Here is a 22,864-nt window from a genome sequence, read left to right as displayed (position 1 = left end):
GTGAGGGCAGTGTTAGTGTGGGGGTGCAGTCCTGTGAGGGCAGTGTTAGTGTTGGTGTGGGGGTGCAGTGCTGTGAGGGCAGTGTTAGTGTGGGGGTGCAGTGCTGTGAGGGTAGTGTTAGTGTGGGGGTGCAGTGCTGTGAGGGTAGTGTTAGTGTGGGGGTGCAGTGCTGTGAGGGCAGTGTTCGTGTGGGGGTCCTGTGAGGGTAGTGTTAGTGTGGGGGTGCAGTGCTGTGAGGGCAGTGTTAGTGTGGGGGTGCAGTGCTGTGAGGGTAGTGTTAGTGTGGGGGTGCAGTGCTGTGAGGGCAGTGTTAGTGTAGTGTGGGGGTGCAGTCCTGTGAGGGTAGTGTTAGTGTGGGGGTGCAGTGCTGTGAGGGTAGTGTTAGTGTGGGGGTGCAGTGCTGTGAGGGTAGTGTTGGTGTGGGGGTGCAGTGCTGTGAGGGTAGTGTTGGTGTGGGGGTGCAGTGCTGTGAGGGCAGTGTTGGTGTGGGGGTGCAGTGCTGTGAGGGTAGTGTTAGTGTGGGGGTGCAGTGCTGTGAGGGTAGTGTTAGTGTGGGGGTGCAGTGCTGTGAGGGTAGTGTTAGTGTGGGGGTGCAGTACTGTGAGGGTAGTGTTAGTGTGGGGGTGCAGTGCTGTGAGGGTAGTGTTAGTGTGGGGGTGCAGTACTGTGAGGGGGCAGTGTTAGTGTAGGGGTGCAGTACTGTGAGGGCAGTGTTAGTGTGGGGGTGCAGTGCTGTGAGGGTAGTGAGGGCAGTGCTGTAGTGTTAGTGTGGGGGTGCAGTGCTGTGAGGGTAGTGTTAGTGTGGGGGTGCAGTGCTGTGAGGGTAGTGTTAGTGTGGGGGTGCAGTGCTGTGAGGGGAGTGTTGGTGTGGGGGTGCAGTGCTGTGAGGGAGGGTAGTGTTGGTGTGGGGGTGCAGTGCTGTGAGGGTAGTGTTGGTGTGGGGGTGCAGTGCTGTGAGGGCAGTGTTAGTGTGGGGGTGCAGTGCTGTGAGGGTAGTGTTAGTGTGGGGGTGCAGTGCTGTGAGGGCAGTGTTAGTGTGGGGGTGCAGTGCTGTGAGGGCAGTGTTAGTGTGGGGGTGCAGTGCTGTGAGGGTAGTGTTAGTGTGGGGGTGCAGTGCTGTGAGGGTAGTGTTAGTGTTGCAGTACTGTGAGGGCAGTGTTAGTGTGGGGGTGCAGTACTGTGAGGGCAGTGTTAGTGTGGGGGTGCAGTGCTGTGAGGGTAGTGTTGGTGTGGGGGTGCAGTGCTGTGAGGGTAGTGTTGGTGTGGGGGTGCAGTGCTGTGAGGGTAGTGTTGGTGTGGGGGTGCAGTGCTGTGAGGGTAGTGTTGGTGTGGGGGTGCAGTGCTGTGAGGGTAGTGTTGGTGTGGGGGTGCAGTGCTGTGAGGGTAGTGTTAGTGTAGGGGTGCAGTACTGTGAGGGCAGTGTTAGTGTGGGGGTGCAGTGCTGTGAGGGTAGTGTTAGTGTGGGGGTGCAGTCCTGTGAGGGCAGTGTTAGTGTGGGGGTGCAGTGCTGTGAGGGCAGTGTTGGTGTGGGGGTGCAGTGCTGTGAGGGTAGTGTTGGTGTGGGGGTGCAGTGCTGTGAGGGCAGTGTTAGTGTGGTGTGGGGGTGCAGTACTGGGATAGATCAGTAGTATTGGTGCCCTTACAGCAGTCGTTAGTTGTGTACTGTTCATCATGTGCAATGTATTTTTGAATGTCGCAGTGAGTAATCTACCTGACCTTTTGCTTGGAAACCTGTTGTTTCTGTGGGTGTGCGAGGGGGCTGCGGTGGAGCTTTTCTGGACCCACGACTTCATCGCTGCTCTTCAAATCTGGAACGCTGAGAAGAAACTGATGTTGAGCTTTTGTTTTTGTGTAATAAAATGTAATGGAAAAATATACAGTACTACAATGTAAATACATACAAAACGCATTTGTGTGGTGTGTGTGTTTTTTTTTTTTAACAATATATGTGTGTAGTGACCCACACGCTCCCCTATACAGAAACTTCTCTACCCACACTATTTTTGTCCCACACCCCCAACACGATACCATTTTTATACAGTTTTTGGTGTGTGGTGGGCGTGGGTGGTGTACACTGTGACACACCACGTTGGACGTTGTCCCACAAACCACGCTGCCCTCATTGCCGCGAACCACGACACAGTTTGTTTTGTGTGACCCACACGCGGACGTCTTTTACATATACACACACACACATGGTTGTTTTGTTGTGGGTGACTGACACACCCCCCATGTGTGGGTGTGTGTGGGGGACACTTTTTTTTTGTACACCCACACACCCCACCCACACATCATAACCGTTCCCGGTGAGATCAATGCTCATCACAGCCAGTCCGTCATTCCCGTTCAGCAAACACACACTGAAACTTTTCCCCATTCCCACACAACACACCACAGAAACCAATCCACAGTATTCCACATGTCACACACACTACACTCTGTGTGTTGTGGGGGGGGGGGGGGGGGGGGGGGGGGGGGGGGGGGGGTGGGGGGGGGGGGGGGGAGGGGGGGGGGGGGGGTATTCCATCAAGGGGGGGGGGGGCAGATAGAGGGAGAGGAGAGAGAGAGAGAGAGAGAGAGAGAGAGAGAGAGAGAGAGAGAGGGGGGAGAGAGAGAGAGAAGGTGGAGAGAGAGGGGAGGAGAGAGAGAGAGAGAGAGAGAGGAGAGGAGCGAGAGAGAGAGAGGAGAGAGAGAGAGAGAGAGAGGAGAGATGGAGGCCAAGAGAGAGAGAGAGAGAGAGAGAGTGGAAAATAGGTGCTGAAATGTGCAGTACTATGTAAACTGAAAACAGTAGACGGAAGTGCATCGCAACACACACACACACACAAACGCACAGCTTTACAGAAAAGGAAACACCAGCTTGAGCGGCCGCTGCTGCTGCTTCTGCTGCAAACTGCAAAGCAGAGAACACAATCGAAAGAAAAAAAAAAAAAACTTTACAAACATCCCTCATGTAAAATTTTTTTTAAAAAAACCCACCCAACCGGCGTCACAGCTATGATCCACCAACGCACCTGCGGGGATTCCGCAGCAAAATCACTAGGCGCAGATACCAGCGATCAGACAGAATCTGAAGCCGCTGGGACTGCGGCGAGAGCTGCCGCTGTGAGCGCTGAGCGGTTCGGCAGCACTAGTACGAGTAGTCGTAGCGGTAGCAGTACCGGTACCCGTGAGAAAGTTGGGTTCAAGTCCGCGATAGACAGGGAAGTAACAGGAGTGAGTGTCGTGCAACTCAGATCGTTATTCGAGCCCAGCAGTGTGGCTCAAGCACATCACCTCCACCGTCATCACCATCGACCCCCAGCCGGGAAACAAATGCCCAAAGAGCGGCGGAGATCATCCAGGGAGGTCGCCCACCATTCCAACGGTGACGGTGTCGTGGGCGCGGGTGTCCGTAACGGGGAGCGTAAAAGCAGCCGCAGCAGAATGAGTGACAGCGGGACTGGCGCTAACGCCAACAGAGCCCCCTCCGAGGGCGAAGTCGGTGAGGGCAAGGCTCCCAACTGCTTGCGGACCCCACGGGTCCCGCAGCTTACCATAACCCCCAGCGGCGGGGGCAGCCCCCGGGAGATGGGCGAGGACTGGAACCAAGTGGATGGACCGCTGAGCAGAAGGCTGTCCAACTCCTCGCTCCCCTCAAACGGGTCGACTGTTTGTGAGGAGTCCGAAGATGATATTCTGAGTGACAACGAAACCAAGAGTCAAGGCATCGTTACCTTGGAGCAGGCAGAGGACACACCTATTGTAAGCGTTATTATTATTATTATTATTATTATTATTATTATTATTATTGATGCAACAATACAGTAAGTTAGGGTGTTAAGGGTTGTATTTTTAGTTTAGTAGGAGAGCAGACCTATTGAAATATCAAGAAATGCGTCAGATTTCTTTAAATAAGTGTTGACGTTTTATTCTTTACTTTGAACTTTTTTTGAAATGCCTCCCGAGCTGCAGCTTCGTGGCTATGACATCATATTCGTAGTGTTTGATGATTTTCAGTTGCATGTTCTTGTCGCTTTTGCCGTCAGGTAGTGCTGTGCTGGTAGACAGCGTGCAGCCGCGCACAGTTCGTTTCGAGTTGAGAAATCAGGGCACAGAGACAGCACGCCGTGCTAGACTGGAACGGATCAGCTTCTCGCACACAGCCAGTGGAGAGGACAGGGCTACAGTATGCTGCTGTGTTCTGCAGTCGGTGGGAAAACATGTACAAGCGGCAACCGAAATACCTGCAAACCAGTCCAGCCAGGCTGCATTCCAAGACTGGGTAATTGCGTTGCCTCACCCCCTCAGAACTGAAAATACAGGAAGAAAACAGAGGCACCTCTCATTTTTAACACAATGGCTCCTATCACTTTCTCGAAAGGTACAATAACATACACACATTTCTCTTTCTTCCATGTTAAAACACTGGAAGCTGCAGTCTCTTGGGGGTTTCTTATTGGAAGTAGAATTTGTGCTGTTTTTACACTATGTAATACAATTTTTGTTCCTGGGTAGTAAGTGTTATTTCCTAATTGCTTATGCCTCAAAAGTATAATCGTAAATCTCGAAAAACTACTCACTTCTAAATCTTTTGTAGTCATTTTTGCATTACTTTAGTATAAATACATGTTAATTTGGATTCATATGTTGTTTTTTTCTGACTTTATGTGAACGAAAAGACACACGTTTGCCCGTTTTCCCATTGGAAATAGTGATTGTTACACAGTGTTATCATCCCTGATTAGGCACAGGGGTGGGAATGAGACTCCCGTTGCACAGCAGTCTGATCCATTCCTGGTTTCTATGAGTTTAATAAGACACACCCGAGCTTGTTACCTGTACACAGTGGCTAGTCAGGCTGGCAGTAAAACCTGGACTGGTTGAAACTGCTATGCAACAGGAGTCTTATTTCCATGCCTGAGATTTTCTCCAGGTTCCAGTCCCAGCTTGTATAATGCACACAGATCCCTTTTTCTTTGAGATGCTGCCAGAGACAGGGTTTGTCCCCTGTGGCTGAGAGGGAATGGACCCCCCTCCCTCATGTTCAGATCTGTACAATGTATTTTTAACGTCAGCAACTTCTTATGACAGATTGATAAACACAATATTGTGTAACGCCCTGTATTCACCCCTCTGAATTCTTATTTTTCAAATCCAGCCTCACGAGACAGAGTTGTTCATGTGTGTTGCCATGCTTGGGCATTACAGGGTTAAATGTCTGTAAATGCTTGGGAAGTGAAGTAATCAGGGGTGGTATGGGAACCCCATGGTAACCCACAGTACAGTGCATCAGCAGCATTGCCATGCTGCCTTTCTCCTGTCCCTCTCTGTTCACTTCCATGCAGTTCGGTACTTCACCCGGGCACAATGCATTCCTGTGCCAGCTCAGCCTCGCCCTGGGACGGGCAGGTCTGTGCAGGTGTGTTAGTCTCACAGTGCAAGGGCGTATTGGGCAGGTACAGTACAAGAAGTGCACAGACCAGACACACAACAGCTCAGGAGACGTGCAATAGCACATTCACACACACACACAAACTCACACCCAGGAATGCAAATGAGCTGCCTTCAGGATAACTTGAGTGGCAGGCGATCAGAGAATGCATCCTGGGCTGGGCAAGTAAAAGAGATATTCTGTGCGAAGGAAATCAATCCTAGGACTTTGAAAGCTGGCTTGTATTGATGTCAGACTCATTTGAATGGCGTTATGGCTTTTTGCTAAGCTCAAGCACAGCGTGTGAGAGACTAAATAGCCCCTCTTACAGCTCAAGTGCTCGTGGTTTCTGGAAAGTGAGTGCATTTACATATCATCACCTGCTTGCCAGCCCTGTGTGCTGCAGTGGAAACAGATGATTCCCTCCTGGTATTACAAGCAGATTGGCACGAGCCTGCTCTTCAAGTGTCAGAATGTTAAAGGCTGGGCTTGTATGAAATGTTCCACCACAAAACAAAGAAAACTGGCACCCAGTCCTAGGGTTCAGAGCGCCGCTCAGATGCAGTATATTATTGAAATGGTCTGGTGCCAGGAGCTTGAACAATCAGGACCCTGTTCAGTTAACTTTGCCTCCCTTATAGCTGCATGAACATCTCCTCCTGATAGGAACCCTACAGTCTTGCAGGAGGGTCTGCTTGATCAATTACCCCCGTGTCCATACAGCACACATAGACTACAGCACAACCAAGCTGCTGTCTATTTAACATGCATTGGTTTACAGTTACGCACATATTGCAAAGCAATCATTCCATTTAAAACAGCATAAACAGCTAGATAGATATGGATTTATGTTCGGGTTCTAGATCCGCAGCTTTGCGGATGTCAAATCATTTTCCTACAGGTCAGGCGTGACCTAAAGGGGCAGGGAGAGGAGCGCAGTGCTGGTTCAGTCTGCTGTGTGTGTGTGTATTCAGACTGGCTGTTTGTCTTAATATTAAAGACAGTGAAAACTCACGATTGAGGCCAGTTCAGGACACACACAATGTGGTGGGGGGGCACTGCAGTCAGACATTTCTTTATTGCTTTCATCATCAACCACTAATGGAGAGCGTATAAGAACATGGAAGGAGAGGGGGCCATTCTGCTCATTGGTGCTTATCCAGTCCACTTGATGAGGCACGACCCTGGAGACCGGCGCTCCCTGATTGATATCTGACCTCAGCGAGCTGAGTTCAAGCAGATCAGGTAGCCAGCCTCCTAAACAAACTCTGTGCAGTATGGAAATCTAACCATCACAGGGGCACCTGCTGTTTCCATACCTCTCATTGCTCTGCAGTCCCAGGGCTCTGTGTCCATTTGCATGCTTACCTAATCTCACACCACAACCTTGGGGCTGTCCTGGGAAAACACGAGCAGATAGAACTGCAGTGAAACCTCAAGCCAGACTCCCGCACTGAGCTGCAGTGGAATCTCAAACCAGACTCCCACACTGAGCTGCAGTGGAATCTCAAGCCAGACTCCCGCACTGAGCTGCAGTGGAACCTCAAACCAGACTCCCGCACTGAGCTGCAGTGGAACCTCAAACCAGACTCCCGCACTGAGCTGCAGTGGAACCTCAAACCAGACTCCCGCACTGAGCTGCAGTGGAACCTCAAGCCAGACTCCCGCACTGAGCTGCAGTGGAACCTCAAGCCAGACTCCCGCACTGAGCTGCAGTGGAATCTCAAGCCAGACTCCCGCACTGAGCTGCAGTGGAATCTCAAGCCAGACTCCCGCACTGAGCTGCAGTGGAATCTCAAACCAGACTCCCGCACTGAGCTGCAGTGGAATCTCAAACCAGACTCCCACACTGAGCTGCCAGCCAGGCAGCACTGGAAATGGGACTAAGGATCCTGGCTACTGTGAAGGCATGAAGATCAGACACTGGGAATTGACCTAGCTTGACACAGCTCGCTTATTAATTCAGTCCACACACAGTATGTCGTTGATGCATCTTCCTCTATCTGAACTAACGCTGCTTGAAATGCCCACGTCACATAACATGGAATTCACATAACAGAATTCATATACAACTGGCTCCAAAAAATACAATACAATGTAAACCAATGCATGAATGAGGTCTGAAACAAACTGCTACTGTGCAGAAGAGAGTTTCTCTGCTCTCTCTAATAGTTTACTCCCCAGTGGGTTTTTTCTTCTTTTCGCTATAACATAGTTTGGGCTTTACTTTTGTTGCCCAGCTAATTCAAATTTAAAGGCTATTTGAATGCCAATTTAAATTCTGAAAGAAATATTCAAAGGTGGTGGCCGTCAGCGCAGTAGACAGGAGCGGGAGGTCACAGCTCCGCGTCCGTCTCTACTACTAATAATAAAACTCGCAAGCAATTTCTGCTACCTTTCTCTCTTTCTCCCTCTCACTGCCAATTGATTATGCAGCAATTCAGATGTATTTTAAAATATCAAGTAACAGTAAAAACAAAGCATTTATGTACTGAAAGGCCTCTCTATCTGTCTCTCTCCCTCCCTATCTCTTTGTCTCTCCCTCCCTCTCTTTCTCTCTCTCTCACTCTCTCTGTCTCTCCCTCTCTCTTTGTCTCTCCTCTCTCTCTCCCGCTCTGTCTCTCTCTGGAGAGGTACTCTAGGGTTCGTATTGAGAGTTACCCATGAACACAGTGCTATGTTTTATATAAAATTAAAAACAAGCATCTGTTTCTCATGCTTCCTGTGCGCTGCGCTATTATTAGGATGCAGGAAGGGGAGTGTGTTCATTTTGATATTGGTTTTAAGAAAGGCAGAATGCTGTTGGGTAAATACAGGTCTCTCTCTCTTGTTATAAATACATGTCTCTCTCTCTTGTTATAAATACAGGGCTCTCTTTCTCTTGTTATAAATACAGGGCTGTCTCTCTTGTTATAAATATAGTCTCGCTCTCTCTCTTGTTATAAATACAGGGCTCTCTCTCTCTTGTTATGAATACAGGGCTCTCTCTTGTTATGAATACAGGGCTCTCTCTCTCTTGTTATGAATACAGGGCTCTCTCTCTTGTTATGAATACAGGGCTCTCTCTCTCTTGTTATGAATACAGGGCTCTCTCTCTCTTGTTATGAATACAGGTCTCTCTCTCTTGTTATAAATACAGGGCTCTCTCTCTCTTGTTATAAATACAGGGCTGTCTCTTGTTATAAATATAGTCTTGCTCTCTCTCTTGTTATAAATACAGGTCTCTCTCTTGTTATAAATATAGTCTCACTTTCTCTCTTGTTATAAATACAGGGCTCTCTCTCTCTCTTGTTATGAATACAGGTCTCTCTCTTGTTATAAATACAGGGCTCTCTTTCTCTTGTTATAAATACAGGGCTGTCTCTCTTGTTATAAATATAGTCTCGCTCTCTCTCTTGTTATAAATACAGGGCTCTCTCTCTCTTGTTATGAATACAGGGCTCTCTCTCTCTCTTGTTATGAATACAGGGCTCTCTCTCTCTTGTTATGAATACAGGGCTCTCTCTCTTGTTATGAATACAGGGCTCTCTCTTGTTATGAATACAGGGCTCTCTCTCTCTTGTTATGAATACAGGTCTCTCTCTCTTGTTATAAATACAGGGCTCTCTCTCTCTTGTTATAAATACAGGGCTCTCTCTGTCTCTTGTTATAAATATAGTCTTGCTCTCTCTCTTGTTATAAATACAGGTCTCTCTCTCTTGTTATAAATATAGGTCTCACTTTCTCTCTTGTTATAAATACAGGGCTCTCTCTCTCTCTTGTTATGAATACAGGGCTCTCTCTCTTGTTATGAATACAGGGCTCTCTCTCTCTTGTTATGAATACAGGGCTCTCTCTCTTGTTATAAATACAGGTCTCTCTCTTGTTATAAATACAGGTCTCACTCTCTCTCTTGTTATAAATACAGGGCTCTCTCTCTTGTTATAAATACAGGGCTCTCTCTTGTTATAAATACAGGGCTCTCTCTCTCTTGTTATGAATACAGGGCTCTCTCTCTTGTTATAAATACAGGGCTCTCTCTTGTTATGAATACAGGGCTCTCTCTCTTGTTATAAATACAGGGCTCTCTCTCTTGTTATGAATACAGGGCTACAGGCAATACAAACAGCACTCCTTGTGTTTCCTATTGACTGCTCCTTATTGTGGGTGTGCAGGGCCATAAAAAAATAACAGCCCAGGGTAGTAAAGCACAAAGAGGAGTGGGGTTATTAGAGTTAAAACAGAACAACTCTGTGTGTCTCTGTCCCCATGGAATGACACTGTGTCTCTCTGTCCCCTGGAATGACACTGTGTGTCTCTTTCCCCTGGAATGACACTGTGTGTCTCTTTCCCCTGGAATGACACTGTGTGTCTCTGTCCCCCTGGAATGACACTGTGTCTCTCTGTCCCCTGGAATGACACCATGTGTCTCTTTCCCCTGGAATGACACTGTGTGTCTCTGTCCCCCTGGAATGACACTGTGTGTCTCTGTCCCCCTGGAATGACACTGTGTGTCTCTTTCCCCTGGAATGACACTGTGTGTCTCTGTCCCCCTGGAATGACACTGTGTGTCTCTGTCCCCCTGGAATGACACTGTGTGTCTCTTTCCCCTGGAATGACAATGTGTGTCTCTGTCCCTGTGGAATGACACTGTGTGTCTCTTTCCCCTGGAATGACAATGTGTGTCTCTGTCCCCCTGGAATGACACTATGTGTCTCCGTCCCCCTGTAATGACACTGTGTGTCTCTTTCCCCTGGAATGACACTGTGTGTCTCTGTCCCTGTGGAATGACCCTGTGTGTCTCTGTCCCCCTGGAAAGATCATCTGTTTTAAAATGTTCTGAAAATGGTTTTCTTTAATTTCCCAAGCATGTTTGCATACACTTTAAAATCAGAGTCATTCATTTGCACTCAGTTTGACATGAGTCTTTGCTGTCGAGTCAAATGAAAACTCTCCGATCAAACACTGAGCTTGAGTACTGTGCAGTGTGTTGTCCAAAGCGCTGTGTAATATTTAATCTGCAATAAAGTTCAGCAAACACTCCACCCAGATGGTAAATTGATACCACTGTTTACTTTTCCATTTGAGACGTCTCGGAATTAAATGAACAAGCACAGAGGAGGGGAGGAGAACACGGGAAAGCAGGGTACAGCACAGGAAAGCAGGGTACAGCACAGGAAAGCAGGGTACAGCACAGGGGAGCAGGGTACAGCACAGGGGAGCAGGGTACAGCACAGGAGAGCAGGGTACAGCACAGGAAAGCAGGGTACAGCACAGGGGAGCAGGGTACAGCACAGGAAAGCAGGGTACAGCACAGGAAAGCAGGGTACAGCACAGGGGAGCAGGGTACAGCACAGGGGAGCAGGATACAGCACAGAAGAGCAGGATACAGCACAGAAGAGCAGGGTACAGCACAGGGGAGCAGGGTACAGCACAGGGGAGCAGGGTACAGCACAGGAGAGCAGGGTTCAGCACAGGAGAGCAGGGTACAGCACAGGAGAGCATGGGGAGCAGGGGTACAGCACAGGGGAGCAGGGTACAGCACAGGGGAGCAGGGTACAGCACAGAAGAGCAGGATACAGCACAGAAGAGCAGGGTACAGCACAGGGGAGCAGGGTACAGCACAGGAGAGCAGGGTACAGCACAGGGGAGCAGGGTACAGCACAGGAGAGCAGGGTACAGCACAGGAGAGCAGGGTACAGCACAGGAGAGCAGGGTACAGCACAGGGGAGCAGGGTTCAGCACAGGAACTTTCGTCCCCAGTGCCGGTTGTCCCCTCGTCCCCATGTTCGGTGTCCACTTCGTGCCCCATTTGCCGGTTTGTCCCCCCTCCCATGTTCTGTCCCCTTCTGTGGGCCGTAGTAAAGGGGTGTTGCTTAAAATCGAGGCCAAAAGAAAGTGTCCCTCCTGTCCCCAAGTCGTGGGTCCAACTCGTCCACGTCCTAATTTCCGTGTCTTCGCCTTTTCGTCGGTCCGTGCGTGTACCGTCCCAATTTGGTCGTGTCCTTTCCTTTGAAAGGAGGGTACAGCACAGGAATAAATAAATAAATACATGCTTTAAAGGGATTTTAAACTTCAGGACACCGAGCAGAACTTTTTTTCAGGGGACAGTCACATGGTAACAATTTCTTTCTGACTTCTGAAAGACGAAAGTGACATTGATATGGGGAAGTGGAGTTTCTGGGGAACTGGAGAGTGCTCACTTCTCTGTGGGTCTGAGCTAACCCTAACCCTAGCTCAAACTCAAACTCTTGCAATTAGGAGTTTGATTATTATTTTTATGCTGTTCAGAACCACAATAAATCGCACTCAGGTAGGAGTAACATACTTGACTGCCATTCTTCATCACAAACACTGTATTTCAATGGCAGTTTGCGTGCGTCCCCTCCCGTTGGGTTATGGGATAGTAAAGATTTTAATTTTTTCGAAACAGAAAGAAAAGTTTCTGTCCAATTATTTTTCACACAAATACTTTTACGTTCCGATCGGTTCAACGTCACAACGTTACCTCAACGACTGGAAAACCCCCCCCCTGGGTGAAAGGAAACCGAGGTTATACGTTACTTTATTTATTTTATATTTTTTATTTAATTTATACTATGTACGAAAAATTTCCCTAAAAATGATTGAAGTCCTGTGGCTCGTTCCCCCCTTGGAAAAAAAAGTTCACCCCCCCCATCATCAACATGGTAAAACCCCCCCCCCCCCCCCCCCCCCCCCATTTCTTTGACCTGACTCAAGACTTTTCTGCTTTGCAGGACTGGTAACTAAATACCCCCATTTCACCTAACAAAGAACACGCTTTTTTACCTCACTCACCGCTGAAGAAGGCACTCAGAGTTTCGACAATGGGAGATTCGAGTTTTGGAAGACCCGTTAATCCTCGCAAACCTTAATGATAAAAAATAACGGACCAAAGTCTAGTGGTGTTGACGACAGCTGTAATACCTCCAAAAACTTTCAGCGTATGAAACTGCCGGTATACGCGCGTTTTGGTGACTTGGAAGTTTACCCCGGTTGACAGTGGGGAGAAAGGGCATCCGTCGCATATGTGGGGGAACTAACGGTTAGTTCTGGTAGCAAGGTGACCTGAAGGTGAAATAGAAGCTTGAACGGGGAAGTGCGATGAGGAACCAGTCGTGAGCCCTGTGTTAACATAGCCCCCTGGAGACCCCCTCGTCCCGCTAGGGTCCGGGGAGCGGGGCTGCCCTGGTAGTCCTGGAGGTCCATGTCCCCTGTCCTGTGCTTAATCCGTCCCCCCTGTTCCCCTCCGTGGTCACATCACAGAAAGCCCCCCAGCCAGTCCCCGCACCCTGCGCCCTGCGCCCCCTCCCACTTCGCCCATGCCCCTCCAAATCAGGTCCCTTTTTCCCGCCACCCCCCTCCCGTCGCCCAAAATTATGGTCTCAGCGAGCAGGCAGCAGCAGCAGCAGGCCAGGGTCAGAGTCCCTGGACCCCCTCGCTCTGTTCGCCTGCCCCCACCCTAACCGTCCGGCCCCCATCAACTACCGCCTCACCCCCCTCCAGATGGGACGTGCTTCCTTCGTTCGAGCCTGTGCCTCTCGCCTCTCCCGCCGCCCTGCCCTGCCCTCCCACAATCGCCCCTATCCGTTCGGACCCCCTTCAATGAGACCCCGGCCTACCTTTTCACCCTAAAAAGTACTGGCTCAAGTCCAAGGAACCGGTTCTGTATATCCAGATAAGATAAGAAGAACCCTAGCAACTCAAAGAGGCCAAAGAGTCGCTCGTCTCTGCTCGATCGGTTCGTTCGTTTTCGGTCCCAGTCAAAGGGTTAGAGGGAGGAGACTCGAGAAATTCCCTTTGTTCCCGGACCCGCTCCTCCCCCTCCCCCAGTGGCCAACGGAGGTTCGTCACTTCCCTTCCCTTGCTTGATCCACCCGAAGCTCGTCGGCTTACCCCCTGTTGCAACCCCGAGAAAATTGGGGGTGCAGGGGCCGGGTAGATTGTGTTGCACCCTGCCACCCCTCCCTCTCCGCCCCTCCGGGATTTACGTCCGTGTTGAAACCTGGTCTTCCCCCCCCGTCATTTTGTCGGGGAACGCAATGTGTCCTGACGTGTCTGCCTGTACTCCACCTCAGTCCCCCCCCTGTCCCCTTCTGACACTGCACCGCACACACAAGACACCCAAAGGACACAGACAGGTCACCCCCAACCCAACAGACAGTTCAACACACAACGACACACACCAGTCCACCACACACCCGTGTGCTGTACCCCTTCGTGTGTGTGTGTTTGTCTGTCAGTGCACCACACACAAGTCACACCAACAAGTCACACGTGTGTGTGTGTATGGTGTTTAACAGTGACCACACACAACAACTGACGTTTGTCTTGTGTTTGTGTGTGTGTGTGTGTGTTCAGTGTGTGTGTCTGTGTGTGGGGGTCAGTGTGTGTCTGTGTCTCGGTGTGTGTGTGTGTGTGTGTGTGTCAGGTGTGTGGACAACCAGTAGGTGTGTGTGTGTGTGTGTGTTTGTGTGTGTGTGTGTATGTTGTGTGGTGAGTGCCTGGGCGTTGGACAGTATTGTCTAACCGAAGTAACGAACCTCCCCACACCCCTCCTTAAACAAAATTAACAGAAAAAAAGACAGTTGGGTTTTGGTGAAGGGAACACCCCTCCTCTCCTACTTACCGTTTCTCACCTCCCCTTATAAGGTGTCTGGGGGGAGAGAGAGAGGAGGGAGTGTGACAGTAGGTAGAGACAGACTCCTTCTCCCCTGGTTTAGAGATGAGATAGAGAGAGATGCTAAGACATAACACACCCCCACTAACGACAGTATTTAGAATAGTCCTGAAAATGAGAAATTCGTTTTTTTTTGTGATTCAACTCCTCCCGCAGGAGAGAAACTCGAAAGAAAAATATTCAGGACTGACTTATGTTTCCCTTCCTAGGGTGTGGCGTCAACCCACTTATGATGACCCACAGGAAAAGGACCTTAGTGTGTTCGTCAGGTTCGAGAAAACTCGTTAAATGTCCTTAATAGTCCCAAAGAGGACCCTTTGGGTGGTTGGTTGTCCGGTCGTCCCCTTGTTTACCCCTTTCCCATGGGTGTCCCAATATAGTAAACGCTTATGTTGGGTGAATACAAAGAGAGGTCCCCCTCACAACTGTCTGGTTTGGTCAGCAACAAAAGGACCCTTTGGTTGTGGTTCAGCTTCGTCCCCTCGGACCCACCTGCCCTGAGGCAAGCTGAGAAACTTGTGTGGGTGTCCGGTTCGTGACCTCGTTACCACACTGTCCCTTGGTGTCCCCCAAGAGTACTTTGTGGTGTGGCCTGACACAAATATTCGTCCCTTTGGAATTACTTGTCCAATTCTCACTCTGGTTGGGTCCCGGAGGACAATGTGTGACCATTACGGGGGTCCCACCCCGTTATTACATGTCATTCTGGTTGTCACAATACGCCATACTCAGTCCTGTGGTTGCAACGACGGTCGTGCACACCCGTTTACTGTCTCCTGTAAACCCAACAAACCGAGGACCGTGTGTTAGCAATGTCCCGGGTTCACCAACATCCCCTCGTCGTAGCTTGTTCCCCCCACGGAAGGGACTCCCAAAGCGGACAGCCAGCAGGGAGGGGTTGTTGTTTCGGTTCCAAGGTTCCCCTGGACCACACTGGTCCTTGGTGGAGCAATTAGGCAGACCACATGTGTTCTCGGCTGGACAAACTCGCTCCATTTACAAGTCCCTATTGGAGTTCCCCAAGGGACTCTTTTGGACCACAGTGTCGGTCGTCTCCCTTGGGACACAGGCACAGCCAGCAGGTTGTCACATGACAAGAGGACCACAGGGAGTTCTCCTCGGACGTCCCCCTTCGTTACCCCCTTTGTCCCAACACAAGGTTGTCCCAAGAGGGAGCAACCCCCAAGGAACCGTGTCGGTGACGTTAAGGAAAGGTTACTGTCCCTGTGCATTAACACACAAGAAGAGACACGCAGTGCAGGGAGCCGGTGCCATTCGACAGGACCACAGGGGTACAAGTCCCCCCATACAGTGAAACCCAGCTCTTACGTAGAGTTGGTGACTGTTATTCACTTCCGTTACCCATGGTCCCTTCCCTCGGAACTACGACACTCTCACGATAACCGAGCACCAACCCAACAATACCAGACAACGGGTGGTGTTCACTGTTCAAACAACACGAACTTACAATTTTGGTACCGGTTCCCTAAGACTCACGATGTTCTCACCCACAAACGTACGTCTCACGGGGGGTACAAAAAAAAATTAGACACCTATAACCAACATGACAGTATAAGTACATGTAAGGAAATCCAACAAGGGTTCGCCCCTGGGGACCGGGAACCCCTTGAGGGTAAGGAAAGGTAGTTGAAGGGGGAGACCGCATTATATGTCACTATGTCCGTTAGTCTTTAAAGTAACCCCTATTAAACCAAACAAATGATTGAATCCTGGTAACAAGGGGGTTCTGAACACACACAGCCAGCAGGGAGCAATGACAGGACCACAGGGCTGCTGTGAGCTGCTCTGCTCGTGTTGTTTTATGGTCTGTTGCACACAGTGTTGTGCTTGAATACAGGCAGGGATCTGAGTACAAGAGTGGGTGTGAATGCAGAGCCCATCCCCAATTGTGATATTGGTGTACTCAGTATCATGACATCCTTTAGCTTGTCCCAGAGACCCTGCCTTGACTCATTCCTCCATCACTCCCTCTGGCTAATACAGTGATACAGCAATCAGAAATTCATTGGGAGATTTGTGTACTAACTAGACCATGTTCCCTTCCTGTCTCCACCTCTTCCACTCTTTCGCATTCAAATTCAAAATTCTAATTCACAACGTCTCTTTATTGCAGAAGAAAGAAAAAAGAGACAAGAAACAAGATGATGCATTCTCAATATTTTATATTCTCTCTCCCCCTCCCCTCTCCTTTCCCCTGCAGGACGTACCTCGAGGAGGAGCTAGCCCGTGCTCGTAAGAGCCCCAAGCTGCGCAAGGACATGTACAACAAGATGGTGGAGGTGGAGGCAGAGGCCCCAACTCCGGAGGAGCATGCCCAGAAGGCAGTCACCAAGCCCCGCTACATGCAGTGGAGAGAGTCCATGAGCTCCACACACTCCCTGGGCTTCCGGATCGAGGGCATCAAGGTGTGGCTCCGATCCCTCCCGCATTATCAGAGACACCTGCACTCCATGCCCAGCTGTTTAACCTGCAGTGCGTCAGTACTGAGAGAGGCTCTTCTAAGCGCAGGCCTGGGGTCTGTGAGTGGTCTATTAGCAGAGCCCCAGCAGGTTGAAACAAAACAAGCAGTACTGAGGAATCAACTGTAGAGGGCAGTGTAGCCTTTCCTAATTGTAATCTCTAGACACACACACTCATGCACACACTCATCGTTACGTCTACCCAGTGGGAGGGGTACGTGTGACAGAGGTAGCTAAAGTGGTGTGTTGAGTCCGTGTGCTGAGACGGGGTGACAGTCACAAAGTGTGCGTGGGGACTGGCAGTGTGTGATTACGTGTGAGAGTGAGTCTAAGTGGTGCCGTTGTTGGTGTGTGTGAGTACGGTGTGAGCAGTTAAGTCCTAATTCACAACGCACCATGACTCCACCTAATGCAACACTCTCCACTCACACTCTCACTCAGATTCACACGCACCCCTCAAATGCACACCCCTTAGTCACTCTCATCTCACTGATTCCCCCACGCTAAACCAGTCACACAGAACACATGTCGAAACACACTCAATCAGATTCACAGACGGTATACCAACTCATTCGAAAGGCTCACTCACATCTTCACACGCACGCACACACACACACACTGACACAATACTTGTTTTTATATATCTATTCAAAGCAATAAACAGTTTTGAATGAGTGTTAATCTAAGGACTGCAAGCTGATTGTTTCAGATTTGTTTTTCTTTGTAAGTCTCAGTGCCTGCTCGGATCTCCTCTCCTCCTTCGCTCCCTGCTCTCTCTCTCTCTAATGCTGATTGTTTCAGATTTGTTTTTCCTTGTAAGTCTCAGTGTGTCCTTGGATCTCCTCTCTTCTTTCGCTCCCTGCTCTCTCTCATGCTGTGTGTTTCTCTTCAGAAAGAGGACGGGACCTGCAGCACAGACTTCAAGAGGACCAAGACCCAGGAGCAGGTGACGCTGGTCTTCAGGGACTTCGTGGAGGGGAACAAGAGGATCATGGTGAGGGGGGTGGGGGGGTGGGCACTGCTGCTGGAGCTCAGCAGAGGGTAAAGGGGGAGGCTGCTCTTCTGGGATGAGACCGAGGTCCTGTGAGGCTCTGTGGCTGCTCTTTGATGAGACTGAGGCCCTGTGAGGCTCTGTGGCTGCTCTTTGATGAGACTGAGGCCCTGTGAGGCTCCGTGGCTGCTCTTTGATGAGACTGAGGTCCTGTGAGGCTCCGTGGCTGCTCTTTGATGAGACTGAGATCCTGTGAGGCTCTGTGGCTGCTCTTTGATGAGACTGAGGCCCTGTGAGGCTCCGTGGCTGCTCTTTGATGAGACTGAGGTCCTGTGAGGCTCCTTGGCTACTCTTTGATGAGACTGAGATCCTGTGAGGCTCCGTGGCTGCTCTTTGATGAGACTGAGGCCCTGTGAGGCTCCGTGGCTGCTCTTTGATGAGACTGAGGTCCTGGGAGGCTCCTTGGCTACTCTTTGATGAGACTGAGATCCTGTGAGGTTCTGTGGCTGCTCTTTGATGAGACTGAGATCCTGTGAGGTTCTGTGGCTGCTCTTTGATGAGATGAGGTCCTGTGAGGCTCTGTGGCTGCTCTTTGATGAGACTGAGGTCCTGTGAGGCTCTGTGGCTGCTCTTTGATGAGACTGGGGTCCTATGAGGCTCCGTGGCTGCTCTTTGATGAGACCGAGGCCCTGTGAGGCTCCGTGGCTGCTCTTTGATGAGACTGAGGTCCTGTGAGGCTCCGTGGCTGCTCTTTGATGAGACTGAGGTCCTGTGAGGCTCTGTGGCTGCTCTTTGATGAGACTGAGGTCCTGTGAGGCTCTGTGGCTGCTCTTTGATGAGACTGGGATCCTGTGAGGCTCCGTGGCTGCTCTTTGATGAGACTGAGGTCCTGTGAGGCTCTGTGGCTGCTCTTTGATGAGACTGGGATCCTGTGAGGCTCCGTGGCTGCTCTTTGATGAGACTGAGGTCCTGTGAGGGTTTGTGTGCACATTGAGGACTGCTGGGACTGACATAAATGTGTTTGCTTCCCACAGGAAACCTACCTGGCTAAGCTGGAAGAGATCAGGAGAGTGCTGGAGTCCTCCGAATTCTTCAAGAGTCACGAGGTGAGACTCGCATACAACCCCAGGGGTTAGATACCAGCAGACATGCAGCAGAGCTCCCCCCTCCTCTAATCACTATACTGCTGTGGTTCCAGCGCACTCCCCCCTCCTCTAATCACTACACTGCTGTGGTTCCAGCGCACTCCCCCCTCCTCTAATCACTACACTGCTGTGGTTCCAGCACACTCCCCCCTCCTCTAATCACTACACTGCTGTGGTTCCAGCACTCCCCCCTCCTCTAATCACTACACTGCTGTGGTTCCAGCGCACTCCCCCCTCCTCTAATCACTACACTGCTGTGGTTCCAATGCACTCACCCCTCCTCTAATCACTACACTGCTGTGGTTCCAATGCACTCCCCCCTCCTCTAATCACTACACTGCTGTGGTTCCAGCGCACTCCCCCCTCCTCTAATCACTACACTGCTGTGGTTCCAGTGTACTCCCCCCTCCTCTAATCACTGCACTGCTGTGGTTCCAGCACACTCCCCCCTCCTCTAATCACTGCACTGCTGTGGTTCCAGCACACTCACCCCTCCTCTAATCACTATACTGCTGTGGTTCCAGTGCACTCCCCCCTCCTCTAATCACTGCACTGCTGTGGTTCCAGCACACTCACACCTCCTCTAATCACTACACTGCTGTGGTTCCAGTGCACTCCCCCCTCCTCTAATCACTGCACTGCTGTGGTTCCAGCACACTCACCCCTCCTCTAATCACTACACTGCTGTGGTTCCAGTGCACTCCCCCCTCCTCTAATCACTACACTGCTGTGGTTCCAATGCACTCCCCCTCCTCTAATCACTACACTGCTGTGGTTCCAGCACACTCCCCCCTCCTCTAATCACTACACTGCTGTGGTTCCAGCGCACTCCCCCCTCCTCTAATCACTACACTGCTGTGGTTCCAGTGCACTCACCCCTCCTCTAATCACTACACTGCTGTGGTTCCAGTGCACTCCCCCCTCCTCTAATCACTACACTGCTGTGGTTCCAGCGCACTCCCCCCTCCTCTAATCACTACACTGCTGTGGTTCCAGCGCACTCACACCTCCTCCTCTCCTCTCTGCAGGTGATTGGGAGCTCCCTGCTCTTTATTCATGACCGACCCTGACCCACCGGGACCGTAATACTAAAACCAAAACCACGACACCAACCTAAAAAACACTAACAACTACAAAATTCTGCTGTCTCGTTTACGTTTCAGCTGCAAGCTCACACTCACATTACGCCTCCTCACAATTCTCTCTCGACTTCGGGAAGACCACCCCCCTGTCCGAGGGACAGACCCTGACCCACCGGGCAGAGTGGTGCGAGGGAAACCGCGAGGACGGCTACCTGTGGGGGCTGGACAACATGGTGGGGTTGGTCAGGAACATCGCCAGGGACCTGCCGGAGAAGACAGTGGACAACCTGGACTCACCAGAGCAGACAGGAGACCCAGGACTGACCATCAACCAAGACTGACCATCAACCAAGACAGGCCATCAACCAAAAATGACCATCAACCAGGACTGACCATACACAAGGACTGACCAACAACCAAGACTGACCATACACTAGGACTGACCATCAACCAGAACTGACCATCAATCAGGACTGACCAGTACACGCAGGCATTGCCCAGGACTGGACTGTACACTGGACACAGCAACACGCATTCAGACTTCAACTAGTACACTGCACAAAACAGCACACACAGGCATTAACCAGGACTGACCAACACATCATCATGCACTCGCACATATTCACATACGCGCACATGCACACACACACACACACTGACACACACACACATGCGCACAAACACACTTACACATATACACACGTGCACACACATGACATGTGGAAACACACACCGACACACGTGCACACACACACCTAGGACTGTTATTATTATACTTTATTTGATTGTTAAAAGCTCTGAGAGAGTCGATCGACTGAACACTTCCTGCCCCTTCCAGCCCACGCTGGCCACTACAGGGGGTGCACAGCTGGGTCTCGCACAGCACTACTGCAGTGTGGGCTGACTGTCTCTACAGGGGCTGAGGCTGTGAGGAGAGACTTGTAACTGCAGTTACAACTGGACAGAATTGCAAACAAGCTGGCTGGGCGTGGATTGACAAGAGAAGGGAGATCATCGTTTCGTTCTAGTTTTATTTGAAATGTTTACACAGAAGGATTTTAAAGGACGTCAAGCTAGTGGAATTATTGTAGTGACTCTTAACCTGTTATAAAGGAACATCAGTAAGCAGGTGTGATGTGGTCCTGTAGCAAGGCGGCACGGTCAGCAGGTCAGCAGGTGTGATGTGGTCCTGTAGCACAGAGGCAGGGTCAGCAGGTCAGCAGGTGTGATGTGGTCCTGTAGCACAGAGGCAGGGTCAGCAGGTCAGCAGGTGTGATGTGGTCCTGTAGCACAGAGGCAGGGTCAGCAGGTCAGCAGGTCAGCAGGTGTGACGTGGTCCTGTAGTACAGAGGCAGGGTCAGCAGGTCAGCAGGTGTGATGTGGTCCTGTAGTACAGAGGCAGGGTCAGCAGGTGTGATGTGGTCCTGTAGCACAGAGGCAGGGTCAGCAGGTGTGATGTGGTCCTGTAGCACAGAGGCAGGGTCAGCAGGTCAGCAGGTGTGATGTGGTCCTGTAGTACAGAGGCAGGGTCAGCAGGTCAGCAGGTGTGATGTGGTCCTGTAGCACAGAGGCAGGGTCAGCAGGGTCAGCAGGTGTGATGTGGTCCTGTAGCACAGAGGCAGGGTCAGCAGGTCAGCAGGTCAGCAGGTGTGACGTGGTCCTGTAGTACAGAGGCAGGGTCAGCAGGTGTGACGTGGTCCTGTAGCACAGAGGCAGGGTCAGCAGGTCATCAGGTGTGATGTGGTCCTGTAGCACAGAGGCAGGGTCAGCAGGTGTGATGTGGTCCTGTAGTACAGAGGCAGGGTCAGCAGGTCAGCAGGTGTGATGTGGTCCTGTAGCACAGAGGCAGGGTCAGCAGGTCAGCAGGGATTCACACATGGGTAGAAGAGGAGACTGATAATCCAATCACAGCTCTTACCTTTAGACTCACTGATGATGCAAAAAGCCCTTGTGGACAGAAGCATGTTTTCGTGGTCTTTAGCAGAGAGCATCAATGCTGTAATGAGAAACGGAACCCCAATACTATCAACGATGCTCCGCTCAGGTTTGTTTAAAATGTTGCTCACCCTTTCAGCAGCACTGACCAGCATGTGTTTGTCACTGAGCGAGTCTTTAACAGGTAATAAAGCCACACAGCCTGCTCTCTACTAGATTACATTCCATTTTGAAAAACATGTAGGTCATGTTGATAGAGTAGAACACTAAGTCCAGATTACCGCTTTCAACCAGAGAAACCTTTTTATTCTACTGTCATTTTAAACCGTGTTCATTATTTACTCTCTTCAATGTGTAATAATATCACATGGACACACTACCCTGTGTTCCAGAAAAGAAAACTGGGAAAATATAAAACTAGTACTATTAATATTATTAATATTATTATTACTGTTATTTGTAACACTTATTTAATACATGCAGAATTGATTGACAGATTGCCCATTGCGATCCTGCTGTATCAGAGCGCATACTAAGCTTTCACTGCTTCAATAGTGACACCTTGTGGCAGCAATGTGATACACCCACAAGCAGCTTCACTGCAGAGAGGCTGGGAGCGGATTGAGGCTCAAGCTTCTCTGGTAGAGCAGGCAGCTCTTTTAGCAGGTGCTGCTCAGTGGGTTACTCTTTCAAACTAGTGCTGAGTGGCACCAGGGAGATGCAATGAACAAACAAAGAGTATGTGTCTATTTATAAGAGGCACTGCTGTGTTTATGAACACAAGATGTAAGAACACTACTGTATGCATTCACTGTATGTCTGTGCATAGAGGTTTTGTAACGCTGAGACTTTGGAATTCACCTAGCAACACTTTCCAATAAAATTCCAGAGCCAGGATGGGGTCTGATCGCTTCTCTTTTATTTATGGTGCAAATGCAGATGAATACAGTTATTACTATACATCATATTGCAGAGGATTAAGCATTTCATTTTTCATTTCCGTTATATTGCTTGTTTTCTTAGACATTGTGATGCAGGGGTGAGGTTCGAAAGCACAGTGAGAAAGAAAAACTGTTCAAAATCCTGCACTAAAAATCAGGCTGCTGGTTTAATTAATGAAACATTCTGGCCTGGCCAC

General features: G+C 50.1%; 2 protein-coding genes and 1 long non-coding RNA gene across 5 annotated transcripts; all 3 read left to right on the top strand.

The window, feature by feature from the left end:
• Nucleotides 1-2,786: 2,786 nt before the first annotated feature.
• On the top strand, nucleotides 2,787-4,519 carry LOC121329890. Its single transcript, XM_041275878.1, has 2 exons — nucleotides 2,787-3,744; nucleotides 4,029-4,519. Exons 1-2 carry the CDS (start codon nucleotides 2,998-3,000, stop codon nucleotides 4,044-4,046), a joined length of 765 nt encoding a protein of 254 aa, XP_041131812.1. The 5' UTR covers nucleotides 2,787-2,997; the 3' UTR covers nucleotides 4,047-4,519.
• An 11,721-nt stretch (nucleotides 4,520-16,240) lies between these two features.
• LOC121329708 (inositol-trisphosphate 3-kinase A-like) lies at nucleotides 16,241-19,779 on the top strand. Its single transcript, XM_041275404.1, has 4 exons — nucleotides 16,241-16,519; nucleotides 17,466-17,567; nucleotides 18,599-18,670; nucleotides 19,738-19,779. The coding sequence occupies exons 1-4, from the start codon at nucleotides 16,256-16,258 to the stop codon at nucleotides 19,777-19,779; spliced, it is 480 nt and encodes a 159-aa protein (XP_041131338.1). The 5' UTR covers nucleotides 16,241-16,255.
• Nucleotides 19,780-19,917: 138 nt separating this feature from the next.
• On the top strand, nucleotides 19,918-22,623 carry LOC121329891. 3 transcript variants are annotated; one of them, XR_005951825.1, is made up of 2 exons: nucleotides 19,918-21,202; nucleotides 21,281-22,623. It is a non-coding gene; the product is annotated as an uncharacterized LOC121329891 (long non-coding RNA). The 3 variants fall into 3 exon arrangements; XR_005951823.1 differs by having other exon boundaries at nucleotides 19,918-21,233; XR_005951824.1 differs by having other exon boundaries at nucleotides 19,918-21,241.
• Nucleotides 22,624-22,864: the final 241 nt, after the last annotated feature.

The sequence above is a fragment of the Polyodon spathula genome, chromosome 17 (genome assembly GCF_017654505.1).
Source record: "Polyodon spathula isolate WHYD16114869_AA chromosome 17, ASM1765450v1, whole genome shotgun sequence".
NCBI lineage: Eukaryota > Metazoa > Chordata > Actinopteri > Acipenseriformes > Polyodontidae > Polyodon > Polyodon spathula.
This window is presented reverse-complemented; position numbering and strand designations above follow the sequence as displayed.

Coding starts and splice junctions, on each gene's coding strand:
- LOC121329890 (XM_041275878.1), top strand. CDS start 2,998: ATGATCCACCAACGCACCTGCGGGGATTCCGCAGCAAAATCACTAGGC.
- LOC121329708 (XM_041275404.1), top strand. CDS start 16,256: ATGATGCATTCTCAATATTTTATATTCTCTCTCCCCCTCCCCTCTCCT. Junction 16,520..17,465: donor TCCGGATCGAGGGCATCAAG/GTGTGGCTCCGA, acceptor GTTTCTCTTCAG/AAAGAGGACGGGACCTGCAG. Junction 17,568..18,598: donor AGGGGAACAAGAGGATCATG/GTGAGGGGGGTG, acceptor TGCTTCCCACAG/GAAACCTACCTGGCTAAGCT.